The sequence below is a fragment of the Diadema antillarum genome, unplaced genomic scaffold, assembly GCF_040938485.1.
Source record: "Diadema antillarum isolate AM-2024a unplaced genomic scaffold, OU_Dant_1.0 seq00002576_RagTag, whole genome shotgun sequence".
NCBI classification, from domain to species: Eukaryota; Metazoa; Echinodermata; class Echinoidea; order Diadematoida; family Diadematidae; genus Diadema; species Diadema antillarum.
The window spans coordinates 69,056-89,492 of NW_027273176.1; the positions used below are offsets into that span (position 1 = coordinate 69,056).

The following is a 20,437-nucleotide window of genomic DNA, read 5'->3' on the forward strand; positions in this document are numbered from 1 at the left end:
TTTTGTCTGACAAATTTGTCTGACAAATTTGCTCTCAGCCAATCAGATGCAAGGATTTAATAGCTTATAACAGTTTGTCAAAAAGAAAAGATCTGACAAAACACTTCATGAAATGCCCCCTTGAACAACCTGCCATCAATGCGCCTGAAATCCCACAAGCCTAGATTTCCCTACTGTAACTAGAAAACATTGACCCCAAAACAAGTTGGTGCAGATGCTGGTCTGATGTCATCTCTGATACCACCCAAATTACCTACAACACTGTCTCTGGCCTTGCAACAAAGCCACAGGGCTTCAACGGGTGGTGATCAAGCAAGTCTTCATGTCTTCATCCTATTTCTATGGCAAGTAATCGCCCTCTAACCCCTGAGGAAGTGCTGAACATCACCAGATGTGGTTGCAATGAAAACAATTGCAGGACTAATATGCATCTTTAGCCTGAGAATTCTGCACATTTGGGGCTGATGTCGCCTGCTGCTAAACATACAATTAAAGGGTTCTTTAAAGACAATAAAAATGACAGTTTTAGTTTTAAGACAAGACTGAATGAGATCATGATGTCAAAGTGTATATTATCAACACCTAGGAACTGTGAGAGAACTGAAAGAGGTATCTCACATTGCTCCTTGGGTGATGTTTAATGAACAGTTTGTACGGTATTGCATTAGGACAGTTTCGTTTATGCCTTCAACAGTTTTTGTTGTTGTTTTAATTCAAGAAGAAAATCAGGTTTGCTCGATAATATCAAGGCGGCACTCCTAAATTAAGTCATATCAAAGTGATGGAGGTTATGATCCATTTCGAACTCGCCTCAGGACTGCTCCCTCCCCCCCCCCCCCCCCAACTCCTTGCTGGAAAAAAAAAATCTACAGTGTAAAGGGTTTTTAGTTGTGTCATTAATGTCCGATGTGTTTTTGTCCGCAACCATGTATCTCTGCACTTACTGTATAGGATTTTTTTTTTGTACTTTGTTAATATGGTTTTAGGGGAATGCATATTACAAGCTTTGCTTTCTAGCTTCCTCTCCATTTTTAACATTATTTGATAAATATCATGTATCTAGGCTCCTTAATATATTGTGTTAGTATTACATTTTTATATTCAACCGGCATGTAGAATATGATGGTACATTGATTCCTTGCGAGACGTTTAGTGAACTTATATTGTTGAGACTTTTGTTGAGACAAAATGAAATGTATAAGAAAATGTGTTCAACATCGTAAGGTTTATGAATATTAAATGCTCATATATGTAGGCCCCCTATATATTGTAAGTGACACCCAACATTTTGCACATGCAACACTTTATGATAGCGTAGGTACGGGACTGGAAATACAGTAAATTTGTTCTATATTTCCATGCATATGTTTTGCCATTCATATAGTACATAAGCATAGGAATGGCGGCCATTTTGAATAACAAAATGAGCTTTAAATGCTAAATGAACCTATATGAAATGAAAATTCGCTTGCAAATGCAGATGGAGTAACTCTAGGAACAGAAATGTACAAAGTTTGGTGGAATAATTGGTCATATAATGCACATTATTGTGTTTATCACGGCCGAATTAGCATATCTGGCGGCCATTTTGGATTTTTGCATTTTGTCGAAAATGCTCAAGGTTACGCGAGTGGCATCAATCGGATTTGGAATCAGCACCCTCGAATTGACAAGAAACCATCAAAAAACATTGTATATATCAAAAAACAAGGTTGGGTGCCTTCTAGCCTGGACTAGAAGTGAGAAGTTTAGATAAAAAGACTATGAGGGAGAGAGAATAATATTTAGAGATATGAGAGGGGCAGCGGTGACGAAAACGATCACCACAACGTATAATTAATTAAATGGACTCAATTCATCCCTCCCCCGCGATGAACAATCACGGGCAACGCCTCAGTAAGCATCGCATTGTGATGTCACGCGTTAGATGACGTCATCAGTCTCTCCTGTAGAGTCTGATGATGCCCTCTTCGTGCATTTTCTTCCACAATTCGCGCTCGTTGTCGACATCATGCGCGCCTGTCGAAGCCTTCGTGTGCTTGACGAATGCATGGTCGTAGAAATGTAGCGTGAAACGAGGGTCGTAGCCAAAGCCGTAGAGAGTGACTTCGTCACAAATATGAATGGCTAACAATGTCACTAAGGCACCTATTAAAAGAGTATGAAAAGCAGATTTATAGAAATGTAACTTTTTTCGATGTTATAGTCATGTACACACCTTTACTATATCAATATCATATCATATTATATCATATCATATCATATCATAAAATCATATCATTATCATATAATACATCATATCATATCATATCATATCATATATCATATCAAATCATATATCATATATCATATCATATCATATCATATCATATCATATCATATCATATCATATCATATCATTTTATCTCATATTGCATACGTGTATCATGCCAATTGACCGAGATAACCTTGATCACTAACCACTATTGATTAACAAACAACTGACCAATGTATACCCCGGGTATGTACCTCACCTGTTGTGGGTCTGAAGGATTTACCGTTCAGAAACCGTGTGAAGACGTAGCGCGCGAAGTCAGGATGGAGGAGCTTGAGTCTGGAGGCAGAAACCGGTGGTTTGGGTAGGGTACTAGGCAGCAAATTAGCATGAAAAGACTTTTTAAACCTATGTAATGTAGTTCTATACGCACTCGATAAGTCGTTATGGATGAATATGATATTACATTCATGATATTTGGGTGACATACTTACGAAAAGCTCTTTTTCGTATTTACAACAAAAAGAAGCAATGGTTGGGTTTTTTTTTTTGGTTTTATCTTTTATTTTTGATAGGAGTACTTAGTAGTATGCAGTGTGCCATAAAATGATAATAAAATCTTTAAAAAAGGAAACTTGAATACATCATGTTTTTCAAAACTTACTAATTGCGTGAAGATGTTTTGAACAGAGGAGGGGGAATCTCTCTAACCATGTGCTCAGCATAATCCACATCGTATTGCTTAAACATGGCGAACACGGCGAGTGTGTCCTGAAACAAACGAAAAAGAAAGAAAACTTTAACGAAACATTGCTATAATGACGATGAAATTCGATGGACTCAATCGAATCATGAATTTTTGTTAAATTTGCTTTCTTCCTTATCACGTTATTAACCGGGCAGACAATAATAATTCTATTATATACTTTACTGCAAAGAAAGATACACCTGTATCATAAAAATGATATAACGACTTGAGTACTAATAATGACGTATAAATACTGAGCATAAGTATCTGTTCTGTGTGTTTGCTTGCTATCAAAGTTTGGTAGTTATCATCTGCGTTACTGTTCACCTATCAGAAAAAGTTGTGCAGTATGAAACGCGTTCGAAGATATTTTTTCCTCTGCAAAAGTTCCACAAAATTTCACTTTTCACTTTTCATGCATTCCCTTCACTTGTTGATGACGTTCACAGTAATATTATTCCCCCTGCCTTCGGAAAGAGGCGCATGTAATACCCGGCGATCTTTCATTATGCTACAGAAAAATGAAAATATATTGAATTCTCCTTTTATTTCTATTTGTCTTTGTCCACTTGTGACAGCAAGAATTATTATAGTCTTTTATCCAGCCATGGCGCTACTGACCCTATATAGTAATTTATAACTTTTGAACGAATTGTCCGATTTTTCTCAAACTACATATTCCTTGATATCATCTATAACTCGATATTTCTGCATTCACTTGTGACTTAATGTACACATATTTGGGTTTCATTCCCCTTTAAGAAATTGTTTTTTCGTTGGTCTGTGATATATATATATATATATATATATATATATATATAAAATAATATATGACATAATCTTGATTTTAATAAATAATCCGAATTTTCGAGGATCCTTCCTCTTCATCAGGGATGACTGAAGAGGAAGGATCATCGAAAATTCGGATTGTTCATTAAAATCAAGATTGACATTTAATGCATTCCACTGTTGTGACATTATTATTGCTATTTCTAGTACTGCCAATACGCGGAGCAACTACAATAATATGTATATATATATATATATATATATATATATATATATATATATATATATATATATGTATATGAATATACAAGAAGAACGAGTCTCAAATACGCCATGGATCCAACAAGAAGGTTTGTTTTTTTTTATCACAAAATTTTCAGCCTGCCTCAGCATGTGCACTACACTGACGAAGGCCTGAGGCAGGCTGAAAATTTTGTAATAAAAAAAACCTTCTTGTTGGATCCATGGCGTATTTGAGACTCGTTCTTCTTATAATTACAACATTCGAAGTCCAACACGTGGAAAGTTCCAAGATATATATATATATATATATATATATATATATATATATATATATCGATGAAGAGTTTGTTCGCAAAAACCGATAAGTCCATAGTTGCCAAATGGAGATATTTGTGATTAAAGGTCGAGAAAGATAAAGAGAATAATAAGAAAATTTTTGCTTCTTTTGAACAAAACTTCAAAAATGTACCTTTGTATGTAGTGACCAATATATCATTTAAAAGGTATTATTTTGTACTTTATGACAGAGACCATACTTCAAGATCTACAAAAATGGACTTATCGGATTTTGCGAACAAACTCTTTATACATACATATATATATATAATTAATGGAATTAAACGATCAGTTCCATTTGTTGATGTGTCAATAAATCAATGCGTAGTTTTTATAATTTTTCATTTCCTCAACAAGAACAATGAGTAGAAAGGCAAACCTTGTCCTTCACCGCACTTGGATACAAAGACTCTGGAAAAAATACGTAGACGCTCGTCTTTTCACCAACATCTTTTGCAAAACGCTTGCCGGCTAAGCCTCGGTTCAATCTTGAGAGAAGAGAGAGGGAATGGGGGTAAAAAAGGAGAGAAACTGAGTATAATATCTTTTTTACTGGCAGAGATGAACAAAAAAAAATTTCAAGAAATATAATTTCTTAAGCCAATGATTACATAAGCTTACAAGAGATGGAAAAAAAAACTTTAGAGAAAAAGTATTTTCACACTACTTTTGAAATTGACTGCGTGTACCTGTATGTATAGGTTTGTGTGTGTGGAGGTGTGTGTGCGTGTGTGGGGGGTTCTTTTTTTTGGGGGGGGGGGAGTTCACTGTCGTCCCTCAATTTCTGCCAGGAATGAATACAGTTAACATCATGATGCAATATTAAAGCATTATCATTACATACTTGATTTGTCGCTCCCCGCAGTAGGCCTCAGAAAAGCAGCGAAATCATTACCTGAATACAAGATCGTGACTGTCAATTTCCACGCCCACATTGGATCCATTGAGGATCCCTCCAGAACCAACGACAGCACACCGTAGACACTGAGGGCGTTCTTCAAGAAGGAAGAGAGGCAGGTTGGTGAAGTTGCTGTTCGTGGTCATAGCAGCCAATTCTGAAGAGCCATATAGTAAACACAGTAAAGTCATTAAACCCACTGCTTCTGAGATGATATAGTTATTTCGTATAAAATTTCGTAGCATCCGGTTACGTCATGCAGTCGGTTAAAGGGATTATGCAAGATTGACTGGTATCGATCTATAATAGGCCTATCCTCATTATCTCTCATATGTGGCTACAAAATATCTAGTGTCATGTAGTCTGGTAGGAATGGGGGGTCCCCATGCACCCCCCGAACACATTTTTTTAACTTACTTTTTTGTAACCCTTAGGGTGTCTAGTTAATGAATTTTTTTGTTCCCAAGAAAAAATCGTGTCCCATGGGGGTCATTGGCGGCCATCTTGGCAGCCATCTTGGATTTTCAGGGAAAATCATTATCTTCCATAACTTTTGAACTACACAGCATAAAATTATAAATAAAGCACTTCTGCAGGGTAAACATGACACAAGAAATCGATTGCAATGGTTATTTACATGATTAAAGCAAGTCTGAAACAAGAAAAGCCTAAAAACATCCAAATTTTGGTGTCATTTTCACCGAAAACTACCCAAATATCTTAACTTTTGAATTACACAACATACAGGGACAAATAAAACATTTCTTCAGACGAAACACAGCATGAGGAATCAATTGAGATTGTCATTTACATGATGAAAGCAAATTTGATACAAGAAATGTCCCAAAAATGAAAAATTAAGTGCTGTTACTCTGGAAATGGCCCAAATATTTCATGCTACATACAAATGTACATGACAAATTGCATACCTCACAAAAGTGACTAACAACTCTGTCTTTAGATCATTGCCCAAATAGGCCTTTTTTGTTTTGTATCAAAAACATTAAATAGAATCTGAAGAAAAAATTAATTTCAAGCATTGTCACCCCTCACTTGAATAGAAATAAGAATGTAAGCACTGTGATAATTCATATGCAAATATCCTTAAAAAGAGGTGACACATGATAATAATGTTGATCACAACACTTAAAAGTGACTAATGGACAAAGATAAAACTTGAACTGAAATTTAACACTCTTTGTGCGCATTCAATTTCGTTTCATTTTATATTTAAAACGAGTTTGAGTTGGGATATATTCAAGGAAACAATCACTGTGTCAAAATGTCGAGCCGATTTCAAAAATTTAGATGCCAAAATAGTTTCATTTATTCTCAGGTTAAAAAAGCAGTTCATTCATATGTATTTGTTTAAAGTTTATTGTCCGAAAACAAAAAGAGAAACATTTCATTTGACAGCCGGAAATCTAGCCTGTGAATAGGAACTGTATATCAATGTGGATTGCTGCTACTTTAATTTAGAAATATTTGCATATGAATCGCTTTTGTGCTTACATCCTGTATGCATTCAATTCAAATTCACATTGATTGGAATTAAGTTTCCTTTCGAATTCTGTTAAAAGTATCTGATACAAGATGCAATATTCAAGCTATTATCAAAAGACATAATGATATTTTGAAAGGGTTAGTCACATACCGATTAGTAATTGGCTGAACGCAGTCACGTGATGGAAGTACATTCGTTATGTTCGCCCATGGGCAAACATTCTTGTAATGTTCTCCCATGGGAAAACATTTCCACGTGACAAATGACAGAATTAAGGCCTAGGACCGCACTGCACTTATAACCTCCCTCAATAGCATTTCAGACCCTTCGGGTGGAACATTGGGTATGTTCCCTCCGCCGCCAGTCATCATCTATATATTTTAACATCTGTGACATGTGTATATGCTTTTCATGAAGTATGGAATTAACGTATATTGAAAAAATATAAAGTAACACAATATGACTTCACTTTTCTTAAAAAGTATTCTGAATGCTCATCCTGTGTAACTGTACAAACCACAGAAGCGGTTATGCGATATATCAGGTTTTCATTTCACACTTCTTTAATTTCTATACTGGTAGTCATCATCAAAACGATCATTGTAATCAATGTTTGGCTCTTCTTCTTCATCCTCCTTCATTTCCTCAGTAATTTTCTGAAGAAGTCAATGAGGGAAGTCGGAAAGATAGGGCCACTTGACCACACTGGCTCCATCATAATAAAGGCTACCTTCTGCCATCCTTGTCCAGAATCAAAGGAGTCATATACAGAGCACCAGAAGATTGGTTGGTCAGCTCTCTTTAAGATGGCAAGGCGATGGGTCACACATTTAATGTGTGGGATAAGGTTGTCTCTGCAAGGTGTATATGAGCATGAAGAAATCCACATTGGAGTTTGTCGTCATTGTTCGCCCTCTCCCATCATCTGCTTTGGATGATGCTTTTGTAAATAGACTTCTCCACCTCTTATGGTCATACATTAGGCATGTGAATGCTCCAATGTCTTCTGTCACCTCTTATTGGCTCTACAGACCACCCATCTCCAAGGTTTACGTGGGGGACAAAAAAACATTGGCACATTTTAAAGTCATGTTGTAAGATTTCAGCAGTGTTCATTATAATGTAATATTGAACAATCTACCACATTTCAGTAAAATATTGCAGAGATTATAATGTCAAACTACTCTCTCCCGAATGCTGTATGGTACGTGGGGTGGCTTTGTAGATTCTTTAGGGGTCCGACTTTGCCCCTACTCTTGAAGGCACTTGTTACATCTTCCCCTGTAAACACATGTCGTCCAAGTATTGTGGTACAGTAGCCAGCTCCCTTTGATTCTGTATGCCAGTTCAACGACATTCACAATCTGGCAATGCTCGACAGTCCATTTATCAAGGAGGATAGTGAGGGTGACGGAGTAAGCATGGTGCAAGAAGATCAAGAAAATGTCTGTGTCTGGTGTCCTTACCACAGCTGCTCTGTACCAAAGCTTAATAGTGGAATACTCGAGGTAGAGCGCTACCCTGGTGTCCATCTCCTGGTTAGACGGCAGCTCATGGATAGAGCTTATTATATCCCTCATGTAAAGCTTCTTGCCATAGGATTGTACAGAGCACGAACATGGTGTAGTTTTACTAGCTAGCTACGAGCAGCTGGATGCGGTGCAATTGGTTACTAGCCAGCGTGATATAGTACTTTTGGGAATCCACGATTTGCACCCATCGTGATCGTGTGATCGATATCTACATTTCTCACTTAAGAATGTACGCAGTGCGCGTAGTAGCGATACTTTTGAGCGACAGTCCTGCGGTGGCTTGTAGCTAGCTAGCTAGCGCTAAGAGAGCGCGCGGTGTGATGTGCGACAGCATTACAGAAATCTGTGTGGTGCGATGGCGTGGCCGGTACCGCGGTCGGTGTGTAACGTGTGGACGTGTGATACGTGATCAATGCATTCAGCTCAATTGACAAAGTGACTGCTTCCAGTAACGGAAGAATGATCGCAGGAGGACACCATATCAGGTACGAATTAGGAATAAACTAAAACCGATTTTGAAGATGATCTGGGTAACGAAGCCGCTTTAGGCCTACTTCTAACGTAGTCCTGGACCTCGATCTTTCGGAGTTTTGCACGCTGTAGTGTAGCTCGTGTGTAGGAATCAACAACAGCGCAGCGGTGTCGTTCGCTACGCGCTGCACGCACTGCTGCTGCACTGCTACAGCCTAACGTTAGATTTATCGTTCACGAAACATGCACACTTTTCCAAAAGGGAACCGTCATTACTCTAGTAAAATGCTCGAGAGGGATATAAAACAAATATCGACTGCTTTCTTTCGGGCCATGGTAAAACTATTTGACCTCGGTGATGTCTCAACAGTGCCATGTCCCTCGACTTCGTCTCGGGACATAGCACTGTTGAGACATCACCTCGGTGCAAATAGTTTTACCATCTCCCTCTGCAGCAGTCGATATTTGTATATGTGACCGTGCACCTCAAAACGAACAGAAAGTCGCACACACTGTTTTTGCGTGAGGACTGAAAATAAGTGAAATAGGTTAACCTACCCGAGCTTGACTTTTTCATATTTTCTGAAAGAGCGGGTCGTCTTTTACATTATGCTAATATTTGGTATCGTAAAGCGGGCAGGAAAGTTTGTTTTTTTAGCAGTTTATCTCGAACATTTTTGGTAGAATAGTGTGATTAGGTGTGTCTTTAGGATCCCTTTTTCATTTCTGAAAAACCTTGTCCACACTCTTCAATTTCAACTCTAATAACTTTTGAAAGGATAGTGCTACTGGTTTGAAAGTTGGCATTAATTATGGACAGAATGTGTTAATGAGGACTGCTTGATTTCAATTTAATTTGGTAATTTCTTCATTGTTGTTACTCTGGTGGTTTACTTCCTGTTTTTTGTCCCATTCGTCGCACAGCCAGCACGGTTTGGTAAAGATTAAGCGCTTGAATAGACACTGTACTTCAGAGCCTCTTTTCTCAGTTCACACTTTTCCCGAGTTTGTGCTTTCTTTCCAATATTTAGATAGGTTAGGAGAGTCCATTTGATTTGAGTATTGTCTCCTGGGATGAATAATAAGGTGAACAAAAAGAATGTAACAGGAATCACTTAAGCTTCAGAGAATGTGATTTCTGTTACATTCCTTTTGTTTACACAATGATTATGTTCCAAGAGACAATGGCGCGATATCCATGAGTGACTGTCTAACCAGTAGAAGGAGACGGACACCAGGGTCGTGCTCTACCTCAAGTGCGCTGCTAAGCTTGGGTACAAGGTAGCTTTGGTGAGGAATCCAGACACACATTTTCTTGATCCCCTTGATCCATGCTTAATCCATTCTACAATGTATATTAGTATCTTTCTTAATAAACGGACTGTCACGTATTGCCAGGTTGTCAATGTCAATTAACTTGCATTTATATAGAATCAACGGGAGCTCATATACTGTATACCAAAATACCTGGACTGTATTTGTTTACCGGGGAAGATGTAACAATTAAAGTGCCTTAATGGGTATTGGAAAAGTTGGACCCCTAAAGAATCTACAAAAGCCACCCCATATACCACATAGCATTCAGGTGAGAGTTGTTTGATATCATGATTTCAGAAGTATTTTACTGAAATCTAATAAGTTGCTCAGTATTATATTATAATAAACACTACTAAAATCTTCGCATATGACTTTACAATATGCCAAGTTGAGTGGTTTTTTTTCCTCACAAATCTTGGTGATGGGTGGTCTGTGGAGCCAGAGGTGACAGATGACATTGAAGCATTCACATGCCTAAAATGTATAGCGAGGCCCGGGAGAAGTCTATTATAATGGCGTTCGCAGCATCATGCTGAAACAGATGGTGGGAGAGGGCGAGCAACTGATGACCAAATCCAAGGTGGATTTCTCCTTGCTCCCACCTGGCAGAGGCAACCTTATTTCACACTTTCAATGTGTGAACCATGGGTACCACCTTGCCATCTTCAAGCGATCTGACTAGCCAATCTTCTGGTGCGCTACCTCTTTAATCCTGGACAAAGGTGGCATAAGACAGCCTTCGGTATCATGGATCCGGTGTGGTCAAGTGGCCCTATCCTTTCCACTTCCCTCATTGACTTGCTTCAGAAAGTTACTCCGTAGACGGAGGAGGATGAAGAGGAGGAGCCAGACATTGATTACAATGATCGTTTTGATGATGACTGGAAATTACCAGAAGTGTAAAACCAAAAGCTAACATATTATCGCTTACCGAATCTGTGGTTTGTATAATTGCATAGGATGAGAATTAAGAATATGTTAGACAAATTAAAGTCATAGAAAGAGAGAGAGGATTTCTGACTGTCAAGTGATTTTCATATGTTTGTTTTCAGACAGGAAGGCTTTAAACAAATACTTTTGAATGAACCATTTTAGCTTAATCTTAAATAAGTTTTAATGATAACAATCTGACACCTAAATTGGTGAAACCGACAGAGCATTTTGGTAAAATGATTTCCTTTATGAAAATACACTTACTCAAACTCTTCAAATACAAAATTATATGAAATAGAAGATGCACACAAAAAGTGTTCAATGACATTTTAGGTTTGAATTTTGTCGATTAGTCACTTTCACATGTTGTAATCAAAATTTGTATGTTCACCTCTTTCGATCTGCTTTTTTAGGGGTATCTGCATATGAATTGCCATCGTGCTTACATTTTTCATTTGATTTCAACAAGTGAGGCGTCAAAATGCTTGGAGTTGCATCGTTGCATTTTTTTTTTATATACAAAACACCATATTTGAGCTATGATCTAAAGACAAAGTGCCAAGTCACTTTTGTGAAGTAGTTTGTCACGTATGTATACGGATTTTGGGTACTCTACAGTGTAAATGACACCAAATTTTTCGTATTTTGGACTTTTTGTATCAAACTTGCTTTAGTCATATAAATAACCATCTCAATCGATTCCTCATGATACAGTTACCCTGAAGGAAATGTTATATTTATCCCTGTATGTTGTGAAATTCAAAAGTTACAGAATTTACTGATTTTCCTCTCAAATCAAAAATGGCCGCCAATGACCCCCCCCCCCGACACGATTTTTACTTGGAAACAAAACAAAAAAAAATCATCAAATAGACACCATAAGGAATACAAAAATTTAGGGTGCATGAGGATCCCCCATTCCTACAAGACTATTAAGACTTTAGTGGTTAGTCAATCATATGAGGTATATTGTCATGTAGGTATATGGACTATTTGGGCAGAGCAAACAACACTGTTTTTTATTCGCATGTTTGGATTTTTCACGTATCATAATTGCTTTAATCATGTAAATAACAATGTCAATCTATTCCTCATGCCAAATTTACCCGGGAGAAATTATTTATTTGTCCTTGTATGTTGGAAAGTTCAAAGGTTATAGAAATTAATGATTTTCCTCGTAAATCCAAGATGGCTGCCAATGACCCCCATGCAACATGATTTTCACTTGGAGACAAAAAGAATCAAATAGACACCCTAAGGGATACAAAAAGGAGGGTGCATGGGACCCCCCATCCCCCATTCCTACCAGACTGTTAAGAAAAAGAGGTTAGTTTACTCTTAGGAGATATGAAATTGTCATGTATATATGTATAATATAGACTATACTTGGGAATATTTCTAGAGTAAACGACACTCGTTTTCCTCACATGTTTGGACTTTTCTTGTATGTAACTTGCTTTAATCATGTAAATAACTCTCTCAAATGATTCCTCATGCCATATTAACTCTGAATTACTGTTTTATTTGTCCCTGTATGTTGTGTAATTCAAAAGTTAAACTATTTAGGTATTTTTCGGTGAAAATGACACCGAAATTTGCATATTTTAGGCTTTTCTTGTTTCAGACTTGCTTTAATCACGTAAATAACCATTGCAATCGATTCCTCGTGTCACGTTTACCCTGAAGAAATGCTTTCTTTATAATTTTATGCTGTGTAGTTCAAAAGTTATGGAAGATAATGATTTTCCCTGAAAATCCAAGATGGCTGCCAAGATGGCCGCCAATGACCCCCATTAACTAGACACCCTAAGGGTTACAAAAAAGTAAGTTAAAAAAATGTGTTCGGGGGGTGCATGGGGACCCCCCATTCCTACCAGACTAATGTGCCATATCGGTATTTAGGATAATTTTCAATTTTGCTTTTCTTCAGATTACTTAGATAAGCCCACAAAAACCTTTCGAACAAAAATTTTGTCAATGACATGCTATGTGAATTATCACTGATAGTTTCCCTGCAATCATGGCAATGTGTCTTGTTAATCTATGATCATCAACAATCATGGAAACGCATGCAATATTATGCTCCGTTCAGGGACATCCAAATGAACTGTCTTTTGTTAATCATGTTAGTACTTTACTACAGAGATTGACAGATGATGTTAGTGACAGAATCTTTGTTTTGGAAGATTTCTTAATGGCGTATACCAAGTACAGCAATAATCTAAATAAAAACTAGATATGTCGTCTTTGGGACATGATATGGTATAATTTTGAAATTGATAGGCAGAGGACTTTCTGAGCTAACCTCTGCACAACTTTTGGGGAGAAATAAAGAAAGAAGAATAAAGAATCAGTACAGATACAGGAGGTGATCCGAGAGGGTACTCAGATCACCTAATGATAGAAAAAATAATGTTAAAATACATGACACATATTTAGATATTCTTTTGGCTACATAAGTTATACGTTATGCCGAGGGTGTGATATGAATCAACACATGTCAATATACATTTGCCTTGCATTGGCCCTTAAACTCATCAAGATAGGGTCATTATGATTGTTGTGAGCTAGAATTCAAGGTGTGAACAGTTATAAACACGAAAACTATACCTATGTTTGAGATCATTCGCTCACTACTTGTTGTAAATCACGCATTTTGTAGATCTTAGTTGATGAGTCTTTTCATTAGTTCATGCATCTATATTGTCATGATTAATGTACTTGTGATTTGAATCCTCTAAGGGTTGAAGTTCGACCTTGCCATTCGATGGTTTTCCGCGATTTAATAGATTTTTATCGTTTGTTTAGAACACTATCCCTGCAGAACGACTCAAGAAGTTTCATCAAAAGCAAAAACACAATTCAAGAAGCACATAACAGATTAGTAGCTTCCAAGAACGTGGATATAAACTGTATATAAGCGCTAATGTTATTTCCTTTAAGTGCACGTCGACTTTCGTGACGGCAGAAATTAAAAAATGGTGTATGTTAACAGCAAACATCATCGATTACCATACGGTGGTACGCAGAACGTGTATTCAGTGAACAAACAGTGCAGTAACCTGGCCAATGATGTAATGCATGTCGCCACTGGGTCGTGTTACCATCGATTTGGCTGCGTGTAAATATAAGATGTGCCATACTGTGATTTTGTTTCTTAATTCGCTCAATTCACAGCAGATGTTTGAAGTTAAATGCCACACCATCATGCTTACTTTGAAGGTAATTTATTTTTAATGGACTGCTTGGATTTTTGCAATGTCGCTTGAAAAAGAACTAACAATAATTTTTCTTTTATGGTATTAAAGTTTTATTTGAATATGATTAGAAAGACCGCATGTCTATTATATGTGTTGCTATTACATTATTACTATGGATGATCGGTAATCATGCTAACATACTGACAACCACGGAAACGTCACACATTGCTTAACACTATACATGTACATGGAAAGAATATTACTCACGTTTCCTATCGACTCCTCTGTAGCCGAATGGTAAGCGGTAATGTTGCAGTTTGTGGAAGTTCTGATAACCCCGTATATCGTCATAGTCTGAAAATAGTTTGATGTCTTCCATGAATCTCTCGCCGAACCATCTTGAAGTTCTGCTAATTGATCGAAGAGTCTTTGGGCACGTCTATGATATGTAAATTGGAAGTAACATCATGTCATTCCTTCAAACTTTCGGCATTGCTCTTTTTAAAACAATTTGTACGTATACGTGATTATTATCATGTTTTTCTTTACTACAATCAATATTGGATCTTATCATTTACTAGTACCTTATACTCTTATGGTTTTTATCATCACCAGTAAACCTGAAGAATAGCTGCTCACAATATCGCTTTATCTTTGTCATAATCTCTGTTTTCATCCATCGTCGATATTAGTTCTAGTTTTGTTATCATCTGCGTGTCCATGTAAATCATGATTATAACTGATATTATGTGGAAGCGTGATTATCTTCATCTTAGTACGGAATTTTACTATGTATAGTTTCATACTAAAGGAGAGTTGCAGGAGCAATTATAGCACTATAGCACTTGTACAAGTAAAGTATGTACAACTAGGCCCATAGCACCGAAGCAATTTTACATAATGTAAGTAGTAAGTAGTACTAGTAGTAGTCGTAGTATAGTAGTATCAGTAGTAGTAGTAGTAGTAGTAGCAGCAGCAGCAGCATTGGTATAGTAACAGTCGAGTAGTGGTGTAGTAGTATAGTAGTAAAAGTATGGTAGTAGGAGACTATAGTATAGTTGTAGATAGTACCAGCATTTACAAGTATAAATTAGTAGTAAGCTGTTGGATGGTCAGATGTCGACTGTAACATACATAATTCATCACTGCCGCTTACAGATTTAGGAAGCGATGTGTCTTTGAGGAATGGCAGTTTATTGACGGGGACATTATCAATGTTGCTGGGGAACCTTGGTTCCTCCAAGGGAAGTTGCCGTAACATGTCCTCCTGTCTGGAGTTTCGGTCTCGACCTACCATGAGCTCGTGTCGCATTGATTCAACTGCCCCGCTGGCATTCCTCAAAGTCTGCAAGGCATCCCTCGACAGAACATAAAACTTCTTGTGTACGTTGCGCGCTGAGAAGACCCTCTCATTGAAGGTCATTCCAACCAGGGTCACAAGAACGTATAAACTAACACCGGTGAGCGCAACATACATCGGGATGCGCGTGACGGGTATCCGGCAAGGTTTGGGGTGCATGCTGATGGATAGCTGTTTTATTGAGATATGCTGATTGGTAGCAACAAGCTGACTTTCAGATTCCACATGGAGACTGGTGTTCTCAGGATCTGAAGAGGAAGGGGAGAAATAATGAAACTCGTTTATTTCGTTCCTACAGAAGGTCCACAAAAGGCCCACGAGTTCAACCCTTATTAGTAAATACGGCCCACGAGTTTGACGTAATGCGTCATGGGTCTTAACCAGTCTCGTGGGCTTTGGTTGTTTATAATTAATTGTCGAACTCGTGCGCCTTGTTTGCTTAGTGTCGAACTCGTGAATGCGCTCTATGACTCGTGGGCTGTATAATTCCCGGGTGTCGAACTCGTGACGTGCACCTGTTACACATACGCGTAGACTCCAGCAACCAAAAGTTTGTGGCGACCATGGACAACCACTCATCGACTTGTTGCTGACCGAATATCGTCCGATTGCCAAAAGGTTGCTGACCATGTGTAAACCATTTGATTACAGGTTGAACGCTTTGCGAACGCGTTGCGAACAACAACAGAATGATGATAGGCGACTGTGCATGCTGGCAGAAAGGCTTGCAAAGGGTCTTCAACTGGTCGGCTAATGGTAGGCGACTTAATGACGACCACTAGAAATTGGCCCGCCGATAGTTTGCTGATTTTCATTCCGGGCTCGGCAACATTACTTCAGGATTACATTTAATGCCGACGCATGTGAACGTAGACGCTCTAAAAAAATGTTTTCAGCAGAAATTATTATTAAGTGCAATCTGGTTGGCAACCACTTGGGAAATGGTCTACGATCAGTCTTTATGTGGTCGGCAATTGGTCAGCAACTGGTTGCAACTGGTTGCCTACTAAACATGCAAAGAGTGTGACACCACTGCAGACCAGTCCTAAAGGGTTAGCAACCAGTTTGCAGTTGTTGCCGAAATTTTTTTACAACCATTTTCCAACTCCAAAAAAAAAAAAAAACTTTTTTACGACCTGTGACAACCTACTGCCGACCACTGATCAGTGATTTCAGAGGTCTTAGATTCCATAAAATGGTTGGCGACCGGTTTTCGCTCTGTGTGACCAGGACCTAACCTCTAATAATCAAAACGAAACGCAATTCTTCCATGGCCCTATTGCATAAGTAGATGCAATCCAACATATCTAAGTCAGAAAATCAAACATAAGTCGGTATCAGCAAATCAGAATAAAGTATTCCTAATTATGTTTGATATTCTGACTTATGTTTGATTTCAAATTCCATGCAACAGGGCCCAGTGTTCATTGGATATCACATCACAAGAAGTATTCATTCTTTGAAAACGAATAAATTCAAGTTTAGTCATGCAAAAATGTATCTTTCTGGACTGACATCGCTCTATTCTTTCTAAATGCTTAGATTTCCCTTTGGTAAGCAGAAAACTTGGAGTTTATATAGCATAGAAATGCAAATTACGGGACAATCATTTATTCATATGGCTATTACATGCGCGTTCTTCTAAAATAGTTGAGGGGAATTGATCATGCTTGCGAAAGGGGCTGCAGCAAGTATGATGTTTGTAACCATGCCAAGAATAATCAAAAGGATAAAAAAATCCTATAACAATAATGAAAGAAATATGGTGGATGGGCATAACAAACAATGAAAACAAACAGGCCTTACAACCTAAACTGACTGCAATGAATCTCAAAACCGCCGTTGATTCTATATGTATATAAATGTTCCTAACAGCACACACGCCCTTTCCAAACATAGATTCTGTGTACTACACAAGAGTGAAAGCATCGTATAATATCTATATCATGTGGGGGGTTTGACTCAATTGACCAGGGTAAAGTCTATAACGTCACATAGCGCTTTAAGCACCAAAACGTTGTGGCATAGGGGCACTTTAACACTACCACTGTTATATCGACACTAACTGATGATATTTGCACTTCGAGTCAATGCTTGATTTTTATTGTTTGACAACGTGAACATGAGCTGAACATGCTTACCTGTAACTTATTGGAAATAACATTCAAATAAAGGTTCAATCTTTACATTGTGATAACATAGTATCAGTATATTTTTCTAAAACGTGACTAAAATCATACTGTAATAATGACAGAATTTTGAATATCAATGATTTGAAATACTTTTCAGTCGACTGGACGATGCACTTTAAAACAATAATTGGTTATCCCTTAATCTCAAATGGCGGCCTTGGGAACAAATTGAAAAGATGATTTTGAACACATTGAATAAGAACTATGGAAACTAGAAAGCAGAAGGAAAAAAAGCAAAGTGGACTTCCGAAAGCACAAGGAGTTCGTGTTTGTGCCTCGCACATGGGTGAACATATGAACAGAGCCACTGTAAGTCGGGATTTAAACTTTCAATAGAAGTTAATTGGTTTGTGTGTGAACACAACCGCTATCTCTCTCATTAGTGGATCAATTTAAGTGAGGGCGAACGTTCATTGGTATGCTGAAGGAATGATATGATCGCGGACAAAATTTATTTTGATCTTCTGTGTGATGATTTCGATATCGATTTTGGAGGCGCTAATATTTAAGTCCACATTCGGGCGTTCTTGGAACGTGTCAATATTATCGAATTCGGATTGGTAAAGAAGACAGCGTTTTAGAGTTGGTAAGTGTGCTGCTTTTCCTCGCACACGTTTAACTATGATCGTTCAGTTTGAGTATCAATCAGGATATATAGCGGCAATATCGCTATTGTGAGTATTTGCATGTTTCACAGCCAGGTCTAAGCCGTAAATCATACATTATTCTATGTGAAGGGAATGATTATGAGGTTGTGCAGACACCCATGAGAAATATGCATGAAGTACTGGATGAAAGAGACAACAATTTTGTTGGGGAGTCAGTCAAGCAATTTAATGTCGTCATAACGCCGCGCATGCTCATGATTTTTTTTTTGTTTTACTTCTTCTTTTGAATTAGATATACGTATATACACTCAGCAACAAAAAAGGAAAGAAAGTAAACACATTTCCATGTTCATATTTTCTTGTATAAGATTCCAATAAAAATTAAAAAAATACATCAGTTCCAAGGAAATTCAGCTGTCTTCAAACATGATAGCTGTAATAATTGAACACAACTTGAAACTAAGAGAGAACACATTTCTTTATCTGTTCCAATGTGCAAAACTGCGCAAAAATAAAGATATACAAGCAAATTAAAATTCAGTCATATCGCACAGGAAAGCAAAACATATGTTTTGTTTAAATCATTGAATTTCTTCTTTTTTTTCACTTTCCCCTCTTTCCCACAATTCTCTTTATCAAAATAGTATGGTCTAATTCAGTTTGTAGTTTTTAAAGAGAACCTGCCTTACTGAGGTAAAGAAGATCGCATGGAAATTGGTTGCCATGCGATTGTACTCATAGCGACTGCAGCATTCAGTAGGTTATTCGCAAGATCAATAAATTGAGTTGCTAAGCTGCATTACGCTGAATGTGAATGCTTTCATTTCATGATTATCTATGACATTGTCGATCAACCGGTTGATTATCGATTGCAAGTGGGAGAGAGGGAGAGACAGAATGACATAAATGAAGAAAAATAAAGAAAGAAAAAAGAAGAAAAGGGAACTACGACTTAACTCACAGCAATCAAAACATAAATCCCCGAAAAAAAACCTGAATGAGTTTAAGTGGCTTAGTCTTAATGGTTATTAAGAGTGTTTGAAATTGACGAGAAAAGAGGTACTTACAATTTCGCAATCGTGCTTCTAAAAAAATGTTGGTGTAGCAAGCTTGAAATGATGCGTTGCGTTGTCGACATCCCTTCGCTTGGAAAACTCACCCATGTTGACGTACGTCGCGAAGGAGATATGATTGCCCTGATTTATTTTGCTTCTTTTCTCTTTTACTGTCAACCTTATCAATATCAGCACTGTCTATCTGTACTGGCTGAAAGCATGACGGATTTCCCGAAATTTTAGAACTGTTATTCAACACAGTTATTGGTAATGGTGTAGGCGTCTGTCCGTACTATCCTACCATACCTCTTTGATTGTGCGTACACGACTGACGAGAATGTCCACGTTTCGACGACAAAAACTCGACATAATTTCAAGTACTCCGCAGCTTTTTTTTGGGGGGGGGAGGGAGGGGCGTGCACGTGCTCTGAACTGATGAATTATAGGGTAGCTGTTGTGGCTGTGTGTTGCACCTGTTCATTCACCGTTATCCTCTTTTGATATGAAATTGATCGAATTACGAAAATTTGCTGACGCTGCGACGAACTAATATGAAACCCACCTTGATAGGGGGATGCAAAGGTAGAACCCGTCCTCAAACATGGGTTTCGAGTTACATAATAATTGTCACTTGAGTATTTATAGGCCCTCATCAAGTATGTCGACTTCAGAGCTCTTCCGGTTTCAAAAGCAAGAAAAAAAAAGACCTTAAAAACAAACAAACAAAAAACAAACAAAAGCAAAAAAGAAATCCAGAATGTACATAGATGCGCTCACACACAATCACATACACACGACACGCTTTCTCTCTCACACAAATACACACACACACACACACACACACACACACACACGCACACACACACACACATACACACACACACACACACATTTGTTGTTATCTATATTAGTATAAAATTTTACAGTCGAATGGATTGAACATAGTGGCAGATTTTTTTTTTCTGAAGTATATAGTGATAGGCTATCCATCATCATA

The 20,437-nt window shown here is 37.7% G+C and overlaps 1 protein-coding gene across 1 annotated transcript; it reads right to left on the bottom strand.

The window, feature by feature from the left end:
• Positions 1 to 1,805: 1,805 nt before the first annotated feature.
• Positions 1,806 to 15,491, bottom strand: LOC139714971 (alpha-N-acetylgalactosaminide alpha-2,6-sialyltransferase 1-like). Its single transcript, XM_071626617.1, has 7 exons — positions 15,382 to 15,491; positions 14,493 to 14,664; positions 5,266 to 5,425; positions 4,750 to 4,858; positions 2,919 to 3,025; positions 2,514 to 2,626; positions 1,806 to 2,148 (listed from the first exon to the last, which is right to left on the bottom strand). The coding sequence occupies exons 1-7, from the start codon at positions 15,484 to 15,486 to the stop codon at positions 1,937 to 1,939; spliced, it is 978 nt and encodes a 325-aa protein (XP_071482718.1). The 5' UTR covers positions 15,487 to 15,491; the 3' UTR covers positions 1,806 to 1,936.
• Positions 15,492 to 20,437: the final 4,946 nt, after the last annotated feature.

Bases quoted from the DNA above. Each gene is read 5' to 3' on its own strand.
- LOC139714971 (XM_071626617.1), bottom strand. From the start codon at position 15,486: ATGTTACGGCAACTTCCCTTGGAGGAACCAAGGTTCCCCAGCAACATT. The intron at 5,426-14,492 runs GTGAGTAATATT...ATGGCTCTTCAG, and splicing joins CAGAGGAGTCGATAGGAAAC to AATTGGCTGCTATGACCACG. The intron at 2,627-2,918 runs GTAAGTTTTGAA...TTTGCTGCCTAG, and splicing joins AAAACATCTTCACGCAATTA to TACCCTACCCAAACCACCGG.